The 19,386-nt window shown below is 37.4% G+C and overlaps 1 protein-coding gene across 1 annotated transcript in view; it reads right to left on the reverse strand.

Annotated features, from left to right (window-relative positions):
* LOC107570536 (CUB and sushi domain-containing protein 3-like) overlaps positions 1-19,386 on the reverse strand; it is a gene marked incomplete at both ends in the record, with an annotated part of 308,112 nt that overhangs the window by 231,060 nt on the left and 57,666 nt on the right. Inside the window, 1 exon segment of the mRNA XM_016256763.1 lies at positions 4,239-4,446. Coding sequence (XP_016112249.1) covers positions 4,239-4,446 — 208 coding nt within the window.

Below are 19,386 nucleotides of genomic sequence, written 5' to 3' on the forward strand. Positions count from 1 at the left end.
CTCCATCATGTAGGTGGGTCTGTTGTGAGACAGATCCTACAGTAGCTATGTGTGGCAGTCAGTCACCATCTGAACAAGTAACAAGTTTGCCATGTTTGTTCTGACCAACTGAGGAAAAAAGCATTACAATAAATCATGCTACCAATGGTGATTTAATCTAAAGATCGGTTAGCTCATATCACATCAAACCGTGCAAATTATTATTATTGTTATACTTTATTTTCAAATGATTAATGTTAACAACATCAGCATTGGTGACTATGAGTATAGTGTGTATTAGCATGTCGATTTAAATTTCTACACAGTCTAATCTAATTGTCATACTCTTCAAATTTCATATTAAGAAATTCTTTTAACCCAAAAAGCAAATTATGCTTCCTTCGAACTGGATTTCTTAAAAATACAAATCTTTGTAATCCAAGGCTATCTGTAATCAGAAGCACATTTATAACTGGAATATAATTTAATTTCATTCATAAACACAATCCTTTCTGGATTATAATCCGCCATTAAAATTATACATTTAATTATTCTAGCTGCTGTGAGAAAAGGTTATAAACGATCCGCTACCTGCAGGATCCTCACATGCGATAGTAGCCGGGACAACTTCTTTATGTTTATAGACATGACGTAATGACGCAGCGGCATGCTCGAATTTCCCGTGAAAACCTATCCGTATCACTCAAATTAGAAAACATTATTATAAGCTGGCCATTAGGAATCGGGCTAAAGTAAGGCGATAGTTTTGAACACTGGCTGGTTATGTACTTGCTCAAATATTGATTTCGGTTCATTTTTACCCAAAAAAAGTTACAGACTGCAGCTTTAATAATAATATCACACTTTACATAATTTTTTTCTTTGCTGTTACATGCAAAGATTAAAATGAAGAATTAAACCCTTCATATTAATGCAAAAATAGCAAATGCCTCCCTTTCTAATTATCACACACCATTTACAACATCATTAATTGACAATTAGCTGCAAATAATTCCATGAAATGCAACAGTAACTGTTGGTGTAATTTACTAATTAAACATTTGCACTAGCAAGAATAAAAATGAAGCATTTTAGATGTAACCTCAGATAAGATACAGTACGTGCTTTGAACTAACACTCTTTGTTTTTCTAAATTGTCTTTGCAACAGAAAACAGGTGCAAAATAGCCAATAAATTATCATATTAATATATCTACATTATCATTTCAATTTCCAGCACAGCTACCCTTAACCTGCTTGAACTCTGAGCTCCGGGGGCATCATGGGCGCTGGCAGGGCGACCTGCCCAAAATGCAGAGATACTTTGAGCAGAAAACATTTCAGTAAACAAGCTGCTCAATCAGAGAGCACTAAGACTGCAGCACAGAGAATGAAGCTCATCCTTTATTAAAGATATCAATTATGCATCACTGGAGCACACCGAACTACCTGTGGTGCTTTATTCAGGAGTTTCCAGTGTCTCCTGGCTTTGACTAATCCAATAAGAGGTAATCATTGAAAGGCGGTGACCCAGAAGCACGTGAGAGAGATGTCAGGACACTCTGTAAACGACAGGCTAGATCTGTGATGAGGTGAGGGGTGGCGTCACCTAATCCGAATTCACAAAAAAAGGTCGGGCACACACAAGTTTGCAAAACAAATTAATTATACACAAGACAGATTAATGCGCAGTAAAACTAATGCCAGATATGATTAAGTGATGAGGCAGGTTTATCTGTTGATCTAGTCTCGGATGAATGAGCAGTGCAAACACGGGGCAGTGAAGCTTGTTGCATTCACATCTACATGTATCAGCAGCTCCCTCAGATGTCCGCTGTGCTTTGTTTATGCAGCAATCAGCATTGGAGAAGGACCGGCTCATCTACATAACATGCATATTCAAATCAGGCTCTCTGGCTCGCTTTAAAAATCCTCTTTGACATCCCCTCGCTTGCCGCAAAGAGACTGTCTTGAATAAATCACTGTAAACAATGTGTTAACACGTCACCGCTGCATGCCTGAAACCATTACGTACACCCTCGACCACTTGCTTCAAATCATAGAAAATCTTACAAGCATTTAATGGAACTTCTAGGGTTGCCAACTTCCGCAGAGGAGAGTTAGGGATACTCTTGCTGTCTTTTTAGGATGATATGGATTTCTTTACACCAGATTTGAGTTTTAGGTAAACTCTTGATGGCAGATAACATATGAGTACAGGGTACACTAAAACAAAATGCTACAAAGTCACAGGGCCTGCGGCAAAAATAGTCACTGCATGACTGAGTTAAGTGCTAAATGTATTTGAGATGCTTGACTTTGGTTTACTGACATGCAACTTTTTTTTTTTAAATAAATAATTTTAGTGTGATAAAGTGTCACATGCTATTACACACACATCAATTACATTAGCTTTTAACTAGATAAATTATAACTCCAGGGAAAAATGATTGTACATTTATATTTTAAGATGAAAAGACCTAAACTTAAAAGTGCTTTGTATTTTAGACATTTTAATGAACAAACCCAGTGAAGAATGCGCACCAGTGATATGCATAAAAAAACCATGGAAGGACATTTCCAGCTCAGAGTAAAAATGTTAATCTCAATAGAATTTATTTAATTTAATTTTTTTAATTGCCACTTTAAATCCCACAAATGTGCCTTGATATCGCAGAGTAAGATTTTATGTCTGACAATGTGTTGTTTTCAACTAAAACTATAAAAAAATTGGTAAATGAAACAAGACTGAACATTTTTTTTATTAAAAAGTTAGAAATAAAATGTTACTTTAGCAATAAACTGAAATAAATTTAAATTGAAGTACTAAAAATCACTAAAACTACAATAATTTATGAATGCTATATCAATATACACACACAGTATTGAGTACATGTACAGTATATGAACATACTTTCCAGAAGGCCAACAATTCACTAAAAAAATTTTTTATTGGTCTTATGAAGTATTCTAATTTGTTGAGATAGTGAATTGGTGGGTTTTTGTTAAATGTGAGCCAAAATCATCACAATTAAAAGAAACAAAGACTTAAACTACTTCAGTCTGTGTGCATTGAATTTATTTAATACACAAGTTTCACAATTTGAGTTGAATTACTGAAATAAATGAACTTTTCCACGACATTCTAATTTATTGAGATGCACCTGTATACTGTATATAACAAATAATAAAAATCACAAAAGCACAAGATAAAATTCTTAAAACATAAATCTAAAATTAAAATGAAAACTGAAAACATAAAAAGAATTCCATATATTATTAAATACTACACTAAACTATAAATAACAATAAAGTAACACTGATTTCTTAAATTTGACTCACAATTACCTTTTATATTTTATACTCTGAGGCTTACAAAAGAAACTGACAGAGTTTACAGACTGTCTAATTTAAATTTAGCTATGTAGCTGTTTGGGTGGAAGATGTTATAATATGGAATATACTGAGCTTCATGTGGATTTAATATGGGACTATATTCTGTTCCCTTAAGCATGTGACGATTCAGTATCACACGGGGCAGTTGGCACTCCTAAAAACAGCAACATTTGAGCACTCCATGCAGCCCTATATGACACTGACTGATATAAAAGCCATACTTTCCAAATGAGATGTAATTAAAAACTTGGCTTGAGTTCAATTTATAATGTTAAAGTGAAGAGGAAGGGCATTTCAGGCGATCAATACTAATGTTAATTTCCTTTAAGAACTGCATGCAGCACAAGCACACAATGGATTTTTCCCTTTTAACAAATGTAGCACAGCATACGAAGAAGAAAACAAACAAAAAAAACTTTTAAGATTACCCATCTTTTACCCATCATCACCAGGGTAGACATGGTTGGAAGGAGTGAATCAATAGCCCAATTTAAGCCCAATCAATAAGCAGCAGAGGTGAAATATTATGATGATATAAACATTAGAAAACATTAGACGCTTCCATTATGACTAACAATTACATCCTTAAGGTTTAGCTGGAAACAACACATGATGCATAGGCACGGCGACAACACTAATTGAGGAACACTTGCTGTTAAAACATGCAAGATTACATTTAAATCACAGACTCGAAGGATAACACACAGTTACAAAGGTGAGATCACGGATGGGGGCGATGGCTCATTTAAGATGTCCATGGGATTAGGCAAAGATTCGACAAGAAGCTGCTACCGTTTGCACCAAAACGCCACAAGACAGATGAGCATGGGAATAAACACCGGTGGGCAAGGCATTTGGACTCACCATATTGTTGGTGGCTCGGACCCCTCCACCTCCAAGTAATCGTACTTTTCCTCCGTCTGGAAGTCTGTAAAAATGATGGAGATGGTGTCTCCGGGATCAGCAAGTATGGTCCACGTACAGTCCGCACTATTGTAATATTCACTCGGGAAATTGGGACTCGTAATGATGCCACTTGAACCCCTCAGAGTATCACCACATGTGTCCTCAGCTGTCAACCAAACACGAAAAGACTTGTGTTAGGAATCGGCCTTTAATTTCTAGACATACTTATACAGTAGAAAATGACAGCTGAACCTTTTGGACTGAATCGAGGGCACTTTTCACATTTGTACACCAAATTGTTGCATGTATTTTGTTGTCAATTCACATTGAGGATTTTTACAGCCCATTGATGGGAGCTAAAAATAGCTTCATGGTGAGTTTGTTCATTAATGAGGGTATGAGAGAGAAGCCATGGCTATCTGGTGGTGCCGTTCATTAATCGGGCACACACAAGTTTAAAATAGACTCACTTCAAGGCTGTCCCATGATTCCTTTTATCGTGTTTTAGTGAGGCAGTGGCTCTTGCGGGTGCTTCTGAAGCTTTGGCTCTCTCGTTTAGCTTTGTAAATGGATTCCGTCATGACAAGGTTTTCAGAAAAACAAGGTCCCAGCTGCATTTCCAAAAAGACTCAGAGCTCATCTCTGGTCCCTTCTGCTAGTAGGTGTCCAATTAAAATTTGAGTGCGATCTTTTTGAATTTACCAATTGCAAATTGTAATTTTGCCTTTGGAAATTGAGTTGCAAATAGAACTATGTACAGATAAAGACACATGGACTAGTCTGTGCAAACATGATAAATTATATAGAAATAATTTATACAAACAAACATCCACTCATATGTACTTACAGTCATGGCACAGAGCCATGTGAACGTACATATAGTGCGTACATAAATATGTAGAAAGCGATGCTCCGATGTGGAGAATCACTTTTACCTGGGATTGCAACATTGTAAAGGTGCAAAAATTGTTGGCAACAAGAAGAGTTACGTAGAAACAATTATGAGAGACGCATTGACATGTCCGGGACGGAAGCCATGTCGATGCGCACAAACGCATACATTTGCATACATTAAATGTTAAGAACGTACATACACGACATGCATTCACAGGCAGAAATACGCAAGAGCACATGCACTCAGAAAGACTAATGGAAATCTTGATATCGCCTATATAGCTAATGTTTAGCAATGAACTACCTTTGGTACATGGCTCTCTGCAATACTGCATTCTAATTGGACAATCATGGAATTCAGCAGTCAGATATTTTCTTAATAGTCACTGTCATCTGTGGTAACGGATATCATTGAATTTCATTCAATTACTTTGCATCTCAATTATCAATTGTAGTGAAAATGATCTTGGTAAATGTATGTATTAATATCACTGTAAGACTGTTATCGGCATGACCTTTTCTTTCGTGAAACAGTAAAGGAGATATTTAGGAGAATGTTCAAGCTGCTTTTTGTCCATAGAATAAAAGTGGATGAGGACCAGGGACCATCATTCACTTCCATTGTTTACAAAAGAGCAGTTTGGATATTTTTCTAATAATGTCTTTTTGTGTTTGAAGCAAGAAAGTAAGTCGGTCAGGTAAAACTTTAGTATATGGACCAATTCATACTATTAACTAGTTGCTTATTAGCATGCCTGACCGACTGGCTGTTTATTAGTACTTATAAAGCACATATTCTGCATGACCATATTCTACATCCCTAATCCTACCCAATACCTAAATTTAACAACTACCTTACTAACTATTAATAAGCAGTAATTAGGAGTTTATTGAGGCAAACATCGTAGTTAATGGTTTGTTAATAGCGAGAATTGGACCTTAAAATTAAGTGTGGCAATCGGTCACACTTTATTTTAACATCCAATTCTCGCTATTAATGAACTCTTAATTACGACTTTTGTCTCAATAAATGCCTAATTACTGCTTAGTAAGGTAGATGTTAAGTTTAGGTATTGGGTAGGATTAGGGATGTAGAATATGGTCATGCAGAATATGTGCTTTATAAGTACTAATAAACTAATAAGTACAAATATGCTAGTAATATGCATGCTAATAAGCAACTAGTTAATAGTGAGAGTTGTTCCCTGTACTAAAGTGTTACCAGTAAGTCATACAAGATTGGAATGGCACAGAGTAAGTAAATAGTAAAATAAGTGAGGTAAATAAGCTCTCATTGAAAATTAACACCATACTAAACTAAATGAATAAACCTATGAAACAAAAGAAAATGCATGATATGGTTTGAAGTATGAACAAAGGTGTGAGAGAAACAAAAGAGGGTTTTAAAAAAATACATGTTTTGTGCATTCGTGTGGTGTTTCAAATGCAAGCTTGTCCTAAAACATTTCTACACTGATGGCTAGGAAAAAGTCATGAGACATAAAACCTGAACTACAGTAATATCAATGCTAATGTCAGTAAAAAAGCACGCACACACACTTACACACGCACAACTATTAATGTCACTGAGCATGTGATCGACAGCCTCATAAAAATTCCATTACATAAAAGGAACTCAGGAGACAAAACGGACAAAGGTGTGTTTTGGCAAGTGTGAGAGTGTAATTCTCTCCTTTGTTTACACTGAATGTGGCTATATCTCACTTAGATATGTAGAATTATTTATTTTTTTGCACAGCTCATACACATTTTATAAAATGTTTGCAAATGAAGTTTGACTTAATGCCTGTGGGTAGGTTTAAAATTATACTCACCACCAAAGTCATTCTTGAGGTGGTCATTTGGTGTGTTGCAGAATATGCAAACACTTATAAACCAACAAAAAAACAATTCAGAAAAATCGACTTAAATGATAAAAGGGAAAAATGATGGTGTGTGTTTCAATAAATACTAAAGCAGCTTGGCCTTGACATTTGCATTGTAATGTGGAGTGACGGACTGTGGGCTATGATAAATTCCCACAGGGAAATATTTGTGTCAGTCATTTGTAAATCAGTTTTGCATTTATATGCATCTCCCAGTGTCAAATGTGGATGAGCTAGCACTGCATTTCATACAAACTGGAATAATAATGCAAGAACATATAGAGTCAAAGAGGGAAAAAAATCTCATTCTACAGTTGTTCTTGGGCAAGCAGCCAACATGACCTCCAATCCATATTGTGCTGTTAAAGGCACCTTGAATATAGTTATACATATGTCAAAATATGGGGTCAATAGTACAGTTGTGATCTATGCATAGCCGGTTCTGTACCACCAATATAAATAAAAATAACTCTCTCCTTTGTCTTCTCTCAGACAATGGCCATGGTCGATACGTTTAGGAGTGCTCAAGTACCAAGTGTGTTTATCAAGGCGAAATAGACAAAGAATGTTTATTTAATTACTAAATGACACAGTTATGTAATGCAATGCATTTTTCTGAAAAACCCTGCATACCTAAATATTGCGCTAACCTTTAAAATCTTTTAAAATCTTGAAAATTATTGCTGAAATGCTAAAAATGCTGAAAAGTCTGATGTGACAAATTTACACTAAAGCGAATAATAATTTAATATTATTACATAAATACAGGGATGTGCACAGACATTTTGAGGGGCAGGGGCTCAAGTGGAAAAAAGGGCACTTCTCATATTTATTTAAATTTTTTTCTAAACGAAACGTTAAATATATTAGGTGCGATATTGACAAAAATATATCTCAATATTTTCTGGGATTTTATCGATAATGATAATTAGTAGGGGTGTAACGATTCACTCGTTTTCTAGATGCATCGATTACAAACCCTGACGATGCATATGCATCGATCTTGAAACATGGATTTTGAATCGTGAATCATCGATTTTGGACAGTAATCGATTTAAAACGCTAAGAATCGAATGAATCGCGATTTCTATAGCGATTCAATGCTTTCAAAATATATACATTATACAAATTAAATTACTACAAGCACGAATTAATGGAGACCTTGAACAGTGTTCGTGCCCTCACATCTCTCCTTCACGCGCTCCACTATTTAACGACTGCGACTGTCACAAGATTGCAGCCTCATAAAAATTCCATTACATAAAAGGAACTCAGGAGACAAAACGGACAAAGGTGTGTTTTGGCAAGTGTGAGAGTGTAATTCTCTCCTTTGTTTACACTGAATGTGGCTATATCTCACTTAGATATGTAGAATTATTTATTTTTTTGCACAGCTCATACACATTTTATAAAATGTTTGCAAATGAAGTTTGACTTAATGCCTGTGGGTAGGTTTAAAATTATACTCACCACCAAAGTCATTCTTGAGGTGGTCATTTGGTGTGTTGCAGAATATGCAAACACTTATAAACCAACAAAAAAACAATTCAGAAAAATCGACTTAAATGATAAAAGGGAAAAATGATGGTGTGTGTTTCAATAAATACTAAAGCAGCTTGGCCTTGACATTTGCATTGTAATGTGGAGTGACGGACTGTGGGCTATGATAAATTCCCACAGGGAAATATTTGTGTCAGTCATTTGTAAATCAGTTTTGCATTTATATGCATCTCCCAGTGTCAAATGTGGATGAGCTAGCACTGCATTTCATACAAACTGGAATAATAATGCAAGAACATATAGAGTCAAAGAGGGAAAAAAATCTCATTCTACAGTTGTTCTTGGGCAAGCAGCCAACATGACCTCCAATCCATATTGTGCTGTTAAAGGCACCTTGAATATAGTTATACATATGTCAAAATATGGGGTCAATAGTACAGTTGTGATCTATGCATAGCCGGTTCTGTACCACCAATATAAATAAAAATAACTCTCTCCTTTGTCTTCTCTCAGACAATGGCCATGGTCGATACGTTTAGGAGTGCTCAAGTACCAAGTGTGTTTATCAAGGCGAAATAGACAAAGAATGTTTATTTAATTACTAAATGACACAGTTATGTAATGCAATGCATTTTTCTGAAAAACCCTGCATACCTAAATATTGCGCTAACCTTTAAAATCTTTTAAAATCTTGAAAATTATTGCTGAAATGCTAAAAATGCTGAAAAGTCTGATGTGACAAATTTACACTAAAGCGAATAATAATTTAATATTATTACATAAATACAGGGATGTGCACAGACATTTTGAGGGGCAGGGGCTCAAGTGGAAAAAAGGGCACTTCTCATATTTATTTAAATTTTTTTCTAAACGAAACGTTAAATATATTAGGTGCGATATTGACAAAAATATATCTCAATATTTTCTGGGATTTTATCGATAATGATAATTAGTAGGGGTGTAACGATTCACTCGTTTTCTAGATGCATCGATTACAAACCCTGACGATGCATATGCATCGATCTTGAAACATGGATTTTGAATCGTGAATCATCGATTTTGGACAGTAATCGATTTAAAACGCTAAGAATCGAATGAATCGCGATTTCTATAGCGATTCAATGCTTTCAAAATATATACATTATACAAATTAAATTACTACAAGCACGAATTAATGGAGACCTTGAACAGTGTTCGTGCCCTCACATCTCTCCTTCACGCGCTCCACTATTTAACGACTGCGACTGTCACAAGATTGTGCTCGCGCTCCGTTCGTCTCACTGACACATTTTTTGAGCAGCTGATGCGTGATCTCTCCTTAGTACTCGTGGCCAGTAATGCTAAAGTGAAGTCGTTTTCCTTTTCTTTAGTTTTTTAATGGCTCTCGGTCATGCCGACGACATTACCTGAGCAGTCGAAGACTGCGCATTTATTGCATGGACGGGGCAAAAATTTAAGTGTCTAAAGCATACTCACAGCTCCATTGAATGATAAATGTGTTTTAACAATGTCGTTTAACCGACTGTACAAAGGAAACTGTTAAAATAACCACAGCATTAACAACAAGCTTGAAATAAAAACGCGATGTTTATCTAATAATCAGATGCATGAAAGTAGCGTTTGTTGCTATAGCAAACAGACATCGGGTGCGTTTTCTTTCAGAAACATAATTCGCCGATGGAGAGGAAAAGTTAAATACTATAACACTTTATTTTATGAAAATGAGATAGACGTTTTCGCACTGAAAGAGAAGTGATCTCGCGCTCAGAGAACTTAAGACGTGCCAGGCTATATCTGCAGCTAAACTGAATAAAAAGCAGAATGAACTGATGAAACGTTAAGACAAAAACACAATAAATAAATCAAATTTATGAATGATGCAGTGCTAATTGACATATCATTTATAACAGTACAGAAACTATAAAGTATATTTTCTACCTTATTCTGTGCAGAAAATTGAAATAATTGTTTGTAGCATATAAAACGATCATAAAATTGCCATTAGGAAAAAATGACGGATTACAAATGATTGATTATTGTCCAGCAGTGTATTTGATGTCTTATAGCAAATTCAAAGTAAGAGATAAGAAAAGAATTCCTTGTAAAAAAAAAAAAATCATAATAAAACATACATACATAAAATTATTGTATTTGACATTTCTGTCACTTCTGAAATGATGGTTATGCCCCTGATGTGCCAAAATGTTAGCCTATACATAATACTTTTAAAACTTTTTTTTTTTTAAATCTTACATAAATTCCTATATGCCATGTCATGCCATAGCATCATTAAACTAGCATCTAACAATGGAAAAAAGTGGTTTTTTTTTCTGTAACTTATGGTTCCCATTCAGTCAGTCACGTTCAACGTTACGTCAGTGACTGGCTCTCCTTTTATACCCGCGCTGCGGGGCAGGGTGCACGTGGCGAACCACGCACGCCAACTGTCATTGGCTTGTTTAGTTAACACTCGAAGGTGATTGGGCTCTCGGGCGAGATCCCAATTCGTCAGTCACTGACGTAACGTCTCCGTTCCCTCCTTCAGGGAACGAGGGTTACACAAGTAACCTAGACGTTCTCTAACCATAAAGGCTGCTGTGTAATTTGCCCCCATTTAAATAATCCTGTGAGTGGCATCTTCTTGGGCATTGGCGCGGGGCGCCTCGATAGCAGACATCTGTAGAGCTGCCGGCTGGGCGACGCCTAACACGTTTGCGAGATTCTATAATCTCCGTGTAGAGCCCGTGTCCTCTCGTGTACTCGCCTCAGGTAGGCAGTAACACCGGACCTGCTCGGTGTCGATCACGCTTGCTGCGCCATTCCCCTCTACGGACCGGATACGTGCGCTCTTGTGCTCCTCATTCAGTTCCCCATGGCGAACCCTGGTGGAGTTCCTCCCGCACCCTCGGCGGTCAGGCGTGGCGGAGCGCCAGACGCCAGGCTCAGCACTCGTGTGCATGCCCAAGGTCAGCCCTTGTGCTGGGCTAGGTGCCCGTGTGTAGTGATTCCCCCTTCGGGTGATCCCACATGTGTATTCTTCCACGGTACGGCTCCCCTCTCGGTGAGCCCGTGTCTTTCCCTGGCAGTCGTTCACTGCCATCTCTGCAGTGTAGTGATCTCACCCCAGGTGGGTTGAGTCTACCGCAGAGACTTCCATATGTAGTACTGCCCTGGGCCAGTCCATATGTGTAATTCCACATAATACCTCCTATGTGCGGGATGTGGCTTCCGTAGCGTCCCCACTGGGTACGCTTTCCCAGTGTTATCCAATGCACCACTGTATGGAACAGCAGTGGCGGTCACCTCTGCCTAGCCGCTGTCCTATCTTCCGCCCCCGCTGGTGTGGGGGGACTTGCCGGCTTCCGCAGGGCACTGGAGGGGGTCCGCAATAGTGGCGTTTTCCATACGGATCCCAATTCGTCAGGCACTGACGTAACGTTGAACGTGGCTGACTGAATGGGAACGTCTAGGTTACTTGTGTAACCCTCGTTCCCTGAAGGAGGGAACGGAGACGTTACGTTCCGTTGCCACAGTTGCTGTACCACCGCTGTACGGCCGGGGCACGTAGTCTCGGCTCCTCAGCGAAAAACTGATGTGCGTTTGCACGCGCTCTCCTTTTATACCCGCGCTGCGGGGCGGGGTGCGCGTGGCGAAGCACGCACGCCAACTGTCATTGGCTTGTTTAGTTAACACTCGAAGGTGATTGGGCTCTCGGGCGAGATCCCAATTCGTCAGTCACTGACGTAACGTCTCCGTTCCCTCCTTCAGGGAACGAGGGTTACACAAGTAACCTAGACGTTCTCTAACCATAAAGGCTGCTGTGTAATTTGCCCCCATTTAAATAATCCTGTGAATGCACTTAAAGAATGCAGAATCGAATCGTTAATCAAATCGAATCAAATTTAATTGGGAATCGAATCGAATTGAATCGTTCTAGATTTGCAAAAATCGTTCTTGAATCGAATTGAAAACCTATGAATCGTGAATCGAATCGATTCGCTCTCTACCCAGAGATTCACAGCCCTAATAATTAGACAATATTTTGCTGAGTGTTATTGTGCTGGTATCTTAAGGACAACCGTGGACAGCTGACTCCTAAAATTTTTGATATTCTGCATATTCTGTGTGGTGATCAGTTCACAGCAGTGATAGAAATTAAACTTTTCCAATAAGTTTAAATTTATTTTTTACCTTTTATGGGCATTTTTACCTTCATAAAGCCATTTTTTCTAACCTGCAGTTACAAATGCATTAATACTGTTTTGATATTTTAAGCATAAAACGTTGCATACTGATATTTGAAATTATATTTAAAAAATTTAAAGATACTTTAAATGTAAAATTAAAACCGCCAGTAGGTGGCAGCAAGTCACTGTTAATAAGCGAGTCATTTCGATTTAATCGAATTATTTAAACGGTTGATTCATTCAGGAACGAAACATCGTCATGTTGCTCAGAGAGCAAATTGCATGGGTTGCGGAACGAACCAAAAGAAAGGGGGGGGGCCTGGGGGTGGTTGGGTTGGTTGCAGAACTACATAATACATACAATAGTTCATAAACATACATAGTAACATGTAACATAATAGGCTATAAACAGTTCAGTCGGTATTAGTTAGATGTCAGATATGTTAGACTATGTATTTGTATGCTTCTCCGAAAACAAACTTTAGACAACCAAAGAAAATATGTAATTTGAATTTCTGACAAAATATTTTTATGTTATAAATGAGTCTATTTAGAAATGTCTAAAATTTTATAAATGAGCCTATTTAAAAATATTTATTAATTTAAATGAATTCATTATGTAGCTAAAAAATCTTTTGAAAAAAAAAAATGAAGACTTGTTTCGTCCAGAGTTTTTGAACGAATCTCTTGAATGATTCAGACATCAAATAGTAGCAGTCACTGTTTGCCACCTACTGGCATAATCTAACACATACAATCTATATTTGAAGCGTATCATTAGTTCCAAAGATTAATTACTCGATTTTATTCGAGTCTATATCCGGATTAAAAACTTTCTCCAAATACTTTCGTTATTATTTAATGTTTGCAACACAGAAATTAAGCCTACTGTGTAAAACTGTTTGTGTAGACTGTTTCAAACATAAAGCTTAGGATACATGATGAGCGCTGCTCTCTCTGCATCAGCGGCTGTGCGAAAGCAGGTTTACGTATTCCGATGTGATTGTGTTTTCAAAGGTTTAATAGACAGCGGAATCACCGTCATTTAGGAATAAGATCGCGTGTGTTTTAATCGAGATCGCGATCATTTAGTGATTAAACGTGCATACATATGAGCCTATAGACTATGTTTTTTGTTTTTTTTGTAGCCAATTCCATATTTGTAGCAGACCTCAAAAGTAACCCAGGCCTTCTGCAACCCATGAAATTGGACTTATATTTGTTGGCGAAATAGAGCAAAAACAGGTAATATTGTATCTAAATAGGGTGGGGTATCGAGTTCGATACTTTTTAGGTACCGACCGAATTGCCTCGATACCATCGAGTATTGAAAAACATCTCGTTGTTCGGTACCAAATTTCGATACCTAAGGGGTTAAACTCATCAGCGTCAGTGAGCCAATAAGCCTGCAGCACTAGCTGGTGTGTTCGACTAGAAGAGGTGCGGAGCAGATCGATCATCCGCGAGAGCGATTCGAAAGCGTATGGAGCAGTCTGCTCTCCTTAGCTCTCGTGGTACTGTAATACACAGATCGGTCTGCACAGTCAGTTCGCGTCAAGTCAAACACACCTACTAGTTAACACCGGTTACACTCAGAGATGTGGCGCACACGTGAGGCTGTAATGTGAATACGTCCCAGCCCCCATAGATGTAAGGCTACATTTACACTGGTGCATTTATGTTTTCAAATGAAAACGATCCTCGTCATACTGGCGTTTCCACTGCGTTTCAAGTGACAGACCGGTCATCCATTTCCAATGGAGAGTAGCACGGGAGCTGCGTGGCGTTCCGATCATATGCAGATGTCCGTTTATACTAACGTTACATGACCGAAAGCGTGTGTTATGTGATCATTTATGCAAACTGTAGCATCATGCTACATAAGACAATAAATAAGATTTATATTCCGCTTTTACTCAAAACTCACTTTAAAACACCATCGAGTGTTTGTAATAACTTCCGATTGCCGTCTAACAGGGCCGGATTTACGCATAGGCATTCTAGGCACGTGCCTATGTTTGCTCGTCCAGGGGGGCCCAAACACAATGAAGAGATATATAATATTTTTGTTATACTTTGGGCTATCTACAACAGTAAGAGAACCAAAACCCCAGAAGACATTGAGCAAATAAATATAACAAATAATGTTATGCGTTTTAAAACGAACACTAACTAGTGTAAATGTAGCCTAACAGATGTGTAAACTGAAGACTATTTGAGTTTATCTAAAACTATTTTGCACTGATTTATTATGTTGGTTACATTTTGTTCCTTTGTGCAGTGGCTCAGGAGATGAGTCTTTGAGTTTCTATAAACATCAACAAGCTGAAAAATAAAACCAAAGTTTTTTTTGTTTTTTTTAGATAATGTAATCTTGTTTTCATAAAATTGGTATCGAAAAAAGTATCGTTCAGGAACCGGTATCGAAGTCAAGGTATCGGTATCAATATCGAAAAATTTTGAACGATACCCAAGCCCTATATCTAAAACATAAGTGCCTTAATATTAAATTATTGTTTATTGAACTGCTGTATAAAATCAATATCAAATTGTAATCATGCTGCTTTTTGGTGGAAAAAATGTCAGTCTTCACTGATACTGATTAACTATGTGAAATGATATAAATATATAAATTTCTGCCCCATATCTTGAATTTTGTGATCATTCTAAATGCATTTTAATAAATTGAATCATGCAGTGAAAGAACACGCACTGGTCTAACCTACTAGACTTCCTATTGCCTTAGCTAAACTTTAGCTAACTTACATCCACGGTAGCTCTCATGAGTCATAGATGTTAGCAAGACAAATTAACTATATTTGCCTTTTGTCTTTTGGATAATTAGCTGTAAATTCGAGGCACATGTAGCTTAGTCTTTTGTTCATCACCACTCACCTCCACACCAAGACAAACACAACTGGAAAGGGAGGGAGGCTCTCTGCCGGTCTGTGATGTGTATGTGCCAATCGTGCTATACTGCTGTGCTGTGCGCCTGCGCGAACGCGGAGAGTAGAAAGGCATCGGAACTCCACAGTTTCCATTTCCCGACCTGACCTGATATTTAGATTTTTTATTTGTTTGACAGGGAAAGCTGTGCGCAAACAGATACACACACATGCACACATATATTTATTTATAAAAAAATAAACTTGCTCTCGAGGAAGAAAAAGGGCAGGTGCTCAAGCCCCCTTTGATGTCTATGTGTGCACGTGCCTGCATAAATATATTTATAAAGATGCTTACATTTTTAAGTACTGTATAATCAACTAACCAGTCCAAGTAATTTAAACTAAATTACATTAAACCAACTAAAAAACAAAGTTGAATTTCATATAGCTTAAGACGAGAAAATATAAACTATAAAATTGCTCAACTCATTTTGATGAGATAACAGTAAGAACTGTTGTTGCCATGACTTACTGATCATATTTTTTACAGTGCATAAGTATAAAATAAAGAATATTAAATAAATAACACATTTTTAAAAAGCGCAGATACAGAAACACATTGTTCAACACCTGAACAACAACAGATCTTGTGCTATCCTTTAAATAAAAAGTTTAATTAAAAAAAAAAAAAAAAAAATACATGCTGAAAATTCCTGAGTGAATAAGCTGTGAAATGATTGTTGTTTTTTCAGCTATGCTAAAAATTCAGTTGCTGACTTCCCTGCACGTCTTTTTTTTTTCACCCATCAACTAGACTTCAGACACGGCTCTGAGGACTATGGATTGAAATGCAGGACTGGTATAAAGGCTGATGCTATGATGGCAGACACAGACACAAACATGTTAGCAAATGATCGTTCAGGGGCCCATGGGATGAGATGTGGTGTCAGGAACCTGACACTCTCCTGTCCATCAGCTAAAAACCAGCCTGACAATATATGAGTGTCACAGCAAAGGGTCTGAATACTTAGGACCATGTGATATTTCAGTTTTTCTTTTTTAATAAATCTGCAAAAATGTCAACGATTCTGTGTTTTTCTGTCAATATGGGGTGCTGTGTGTACATTAATGAGGAAAAAAAATTAACTTAAATGATTTTAGCAAATGGCTGCAATATAACAAAGAGTGAAAAATGTAAAGGGGTCTGAATACTTTCCGTACCCACTGTATATATGTATACACCGCAATGGGCCATTAAGATATACTGTACAGTGGGTTCTGTCTGAGACCAATGAAAATCTGGGATATGTTTTAATAAGTTTAATATCTTTTTTTGCCTTTGACTTTGGTTGAAAAAGCCATTCTTTGTTGCAATATGTCCAATATGAGTCCATCACCTGGCCAGATCCATTAAATCACATTCTGTCACAAAGCCTATTTCTTTCATTATTTGTTTCCATGCAATGGCCTTCTACCCACAGATTGTGTTCTCGGGGGGAAAAGCACCTGCCAGCGACTGGAGGTGGAATCTGGGCTTGATGGAGTCTCTGTATAATCCATGTGATGTGACAGTTGAGAGGGGTGGAATATGGTGATTGAACTGCACAGAGCCACGCTGGGGGCTTTGGTCTAATCCAGTCATCGAAGAACAGGAGAAATGAACACATTCTGACTGCAGAACACTCAGCTGAAGAGTGCATTTGTATGTGTATTATTCATGCATGCTCAATGTCAAATGCAAATAAATTCAAATGGACATGTACTGTATTCATAGGTATGGGTATATTTTACAAGGCAAATTCTGTTTTTATTGCACGAAAAGAAAGGGCAAATGAATAATATGCAACATAAAGGCAGGATTACGACTGACATTCACTTGTCCAATCAGGAAAAGGCAGAAAGTTTGAACTGTTAGATTAGTTTATATGTCTTAGATTTATCCAATAAAGCCTTATTTATATGGAAAAGAGAAGTATCTTGTGTTTTGTGCTCACAAGTTAATGTCTTAAACTGCCGATCTTGTTACTATGCTAATTAATAGTGTTTTCACTATATTTTGGATATTGATATCCATTGCAGAATTGATGTCATACGGCTCGTTCACTGAATCGCAGGCCGTCTCAGTGATCCGCCGTAAAACAGTGATTCTGTCCTAATTCCCTTACATATTAATGGTGGAGTTCCCTTTAAAATCTTAAATGATTCCCTTTGAGCTAAATTATTATTGACCTGTTTATCTTACACCTGGTTCTTTTTAATTATTACAATTTTATTATGTGTTGCTGTTGTTGTTATTATAGAACAAACTGTTTATAAAAAATACAGTGTGGCACTGATATATCTCCACAAAATAAATACTATAAATAACTTGATCTAAATTTGAAGTGGCAAATTCCAGAAGAACTGGCCGAGGTAAGTCTGCTCTCAGCAGGTTCATGAGCACTGAATGGCCGCTGACACCCTGGAGCTCACATCTCCAAAAACGTTGAGGCAAATTTTCAAATAGACGTTATCTTTATTAACAAACTGCATATTTGAAGTCTAAACAACTACATTATCGCCTAAAACTCTCAAAACTACATTCTGTGACACAAAAAACTATATTATTTACAAAATCATAGTGGATTTGGGCATCCGCCATAACACTCGCTGTGAGAAATACCACAAGCAGAGTGATACAAATGGTGAAATGGTTGCAGTGCTGTTATCACTAGAATATCGCACCTCTGGAAAAGGCTCTCAGCCAATCAGATTCGAGAACCAGAAAGAAATGTTGTATAATAATATAATATAATATAATATAAAAGTAAGTAAACAAATGAGCAATGTATACAGTGTGTGCATGTGATCAAAAACATTAGAGATTATTATTTTTCTGAATATATAAACATTTTAAACAACATTATGCTTCATCGTAATTTACATTTTATGTTATTCTATATGTCTGATTATTATTTTAAAATATTTTAAATGCTCTATCCTGAAAAAAATAGCCAGTGTGACAACTGAGACAGCCTCAAAAACATTGACGCTGGCAAACAGTCGCATCTGGTCACTCAGTTCTAAAATCACATCTGTGCTGCATTAGGGGCTCCTCGCCCTAAAATCAATCAGTTATACAGTATCCTTACTGACATCTCTGCAGTCCTCCAAAGCCTTCTGTGGTGATAACGTCATATTCTGTTTTCACAAATATTCATATTTGTGTTGACACTTTTTCCTGTGGGTGAGTGACATGATAAATGAGCTGCCATTGCAAATGTAGTATGTTTGTGGGAGGGCAAAAGAAATGAAACCAATGCACTGAAAGATATCTTGAAGCTCTGAAGATAAATGAGAAAACGCTCAGCCTGGTGTGGATTCAGGTGAGTTCTCATCTTCAGGAATGCGCTGGTCCCTCCATAAAGTCTCTGAGGAGATTTGTGAAATGTCAGTTCTGACAACTTCAACAAATGTGGGCATGCAAACATATTTTCATGCTTTGGAGAACCCAGGAGTCACAAACCTATTTCAACTTTTTGATCTCAACTGCTGTGAGGAGACTTGGCCTAATGGTTAGAGAGTCGGACTCGTAACCCAAAAGGTTGCGGGTTCGAGTCTCGTACCAGCAGGGATTGTAGGTGGGGGGAGTGAATGTACAGTGCTCTCTTCCACCTTCAATACCACGACTGAGGTGCCCTTGAGCAAGGCACCAAACCCCCAACTGCTCCCCGGGTGCCGCAGCAAAAATGGCTGCCCACTGCTCCGTGTG

Source organism: Sinocyclocheilus grahami, unplaced genomic scaffold (assembly GCF_001515645.1).
Source record: "Sinocyclocheilus grahami isolate Dianchi unplaced genomic scaffold, SAMN03320097.WGS_v1.1 scaffold1471.1, whole genome shotgun sequence".
In the NCBI taxonomy this organism is placed as follows: Eukaryota; Metazoa; Chordata; class Actinopteri; order Cypriniformes; family Cyprinidae; genus Sinocyclocheilus; species Sinocyclocheilus grahami.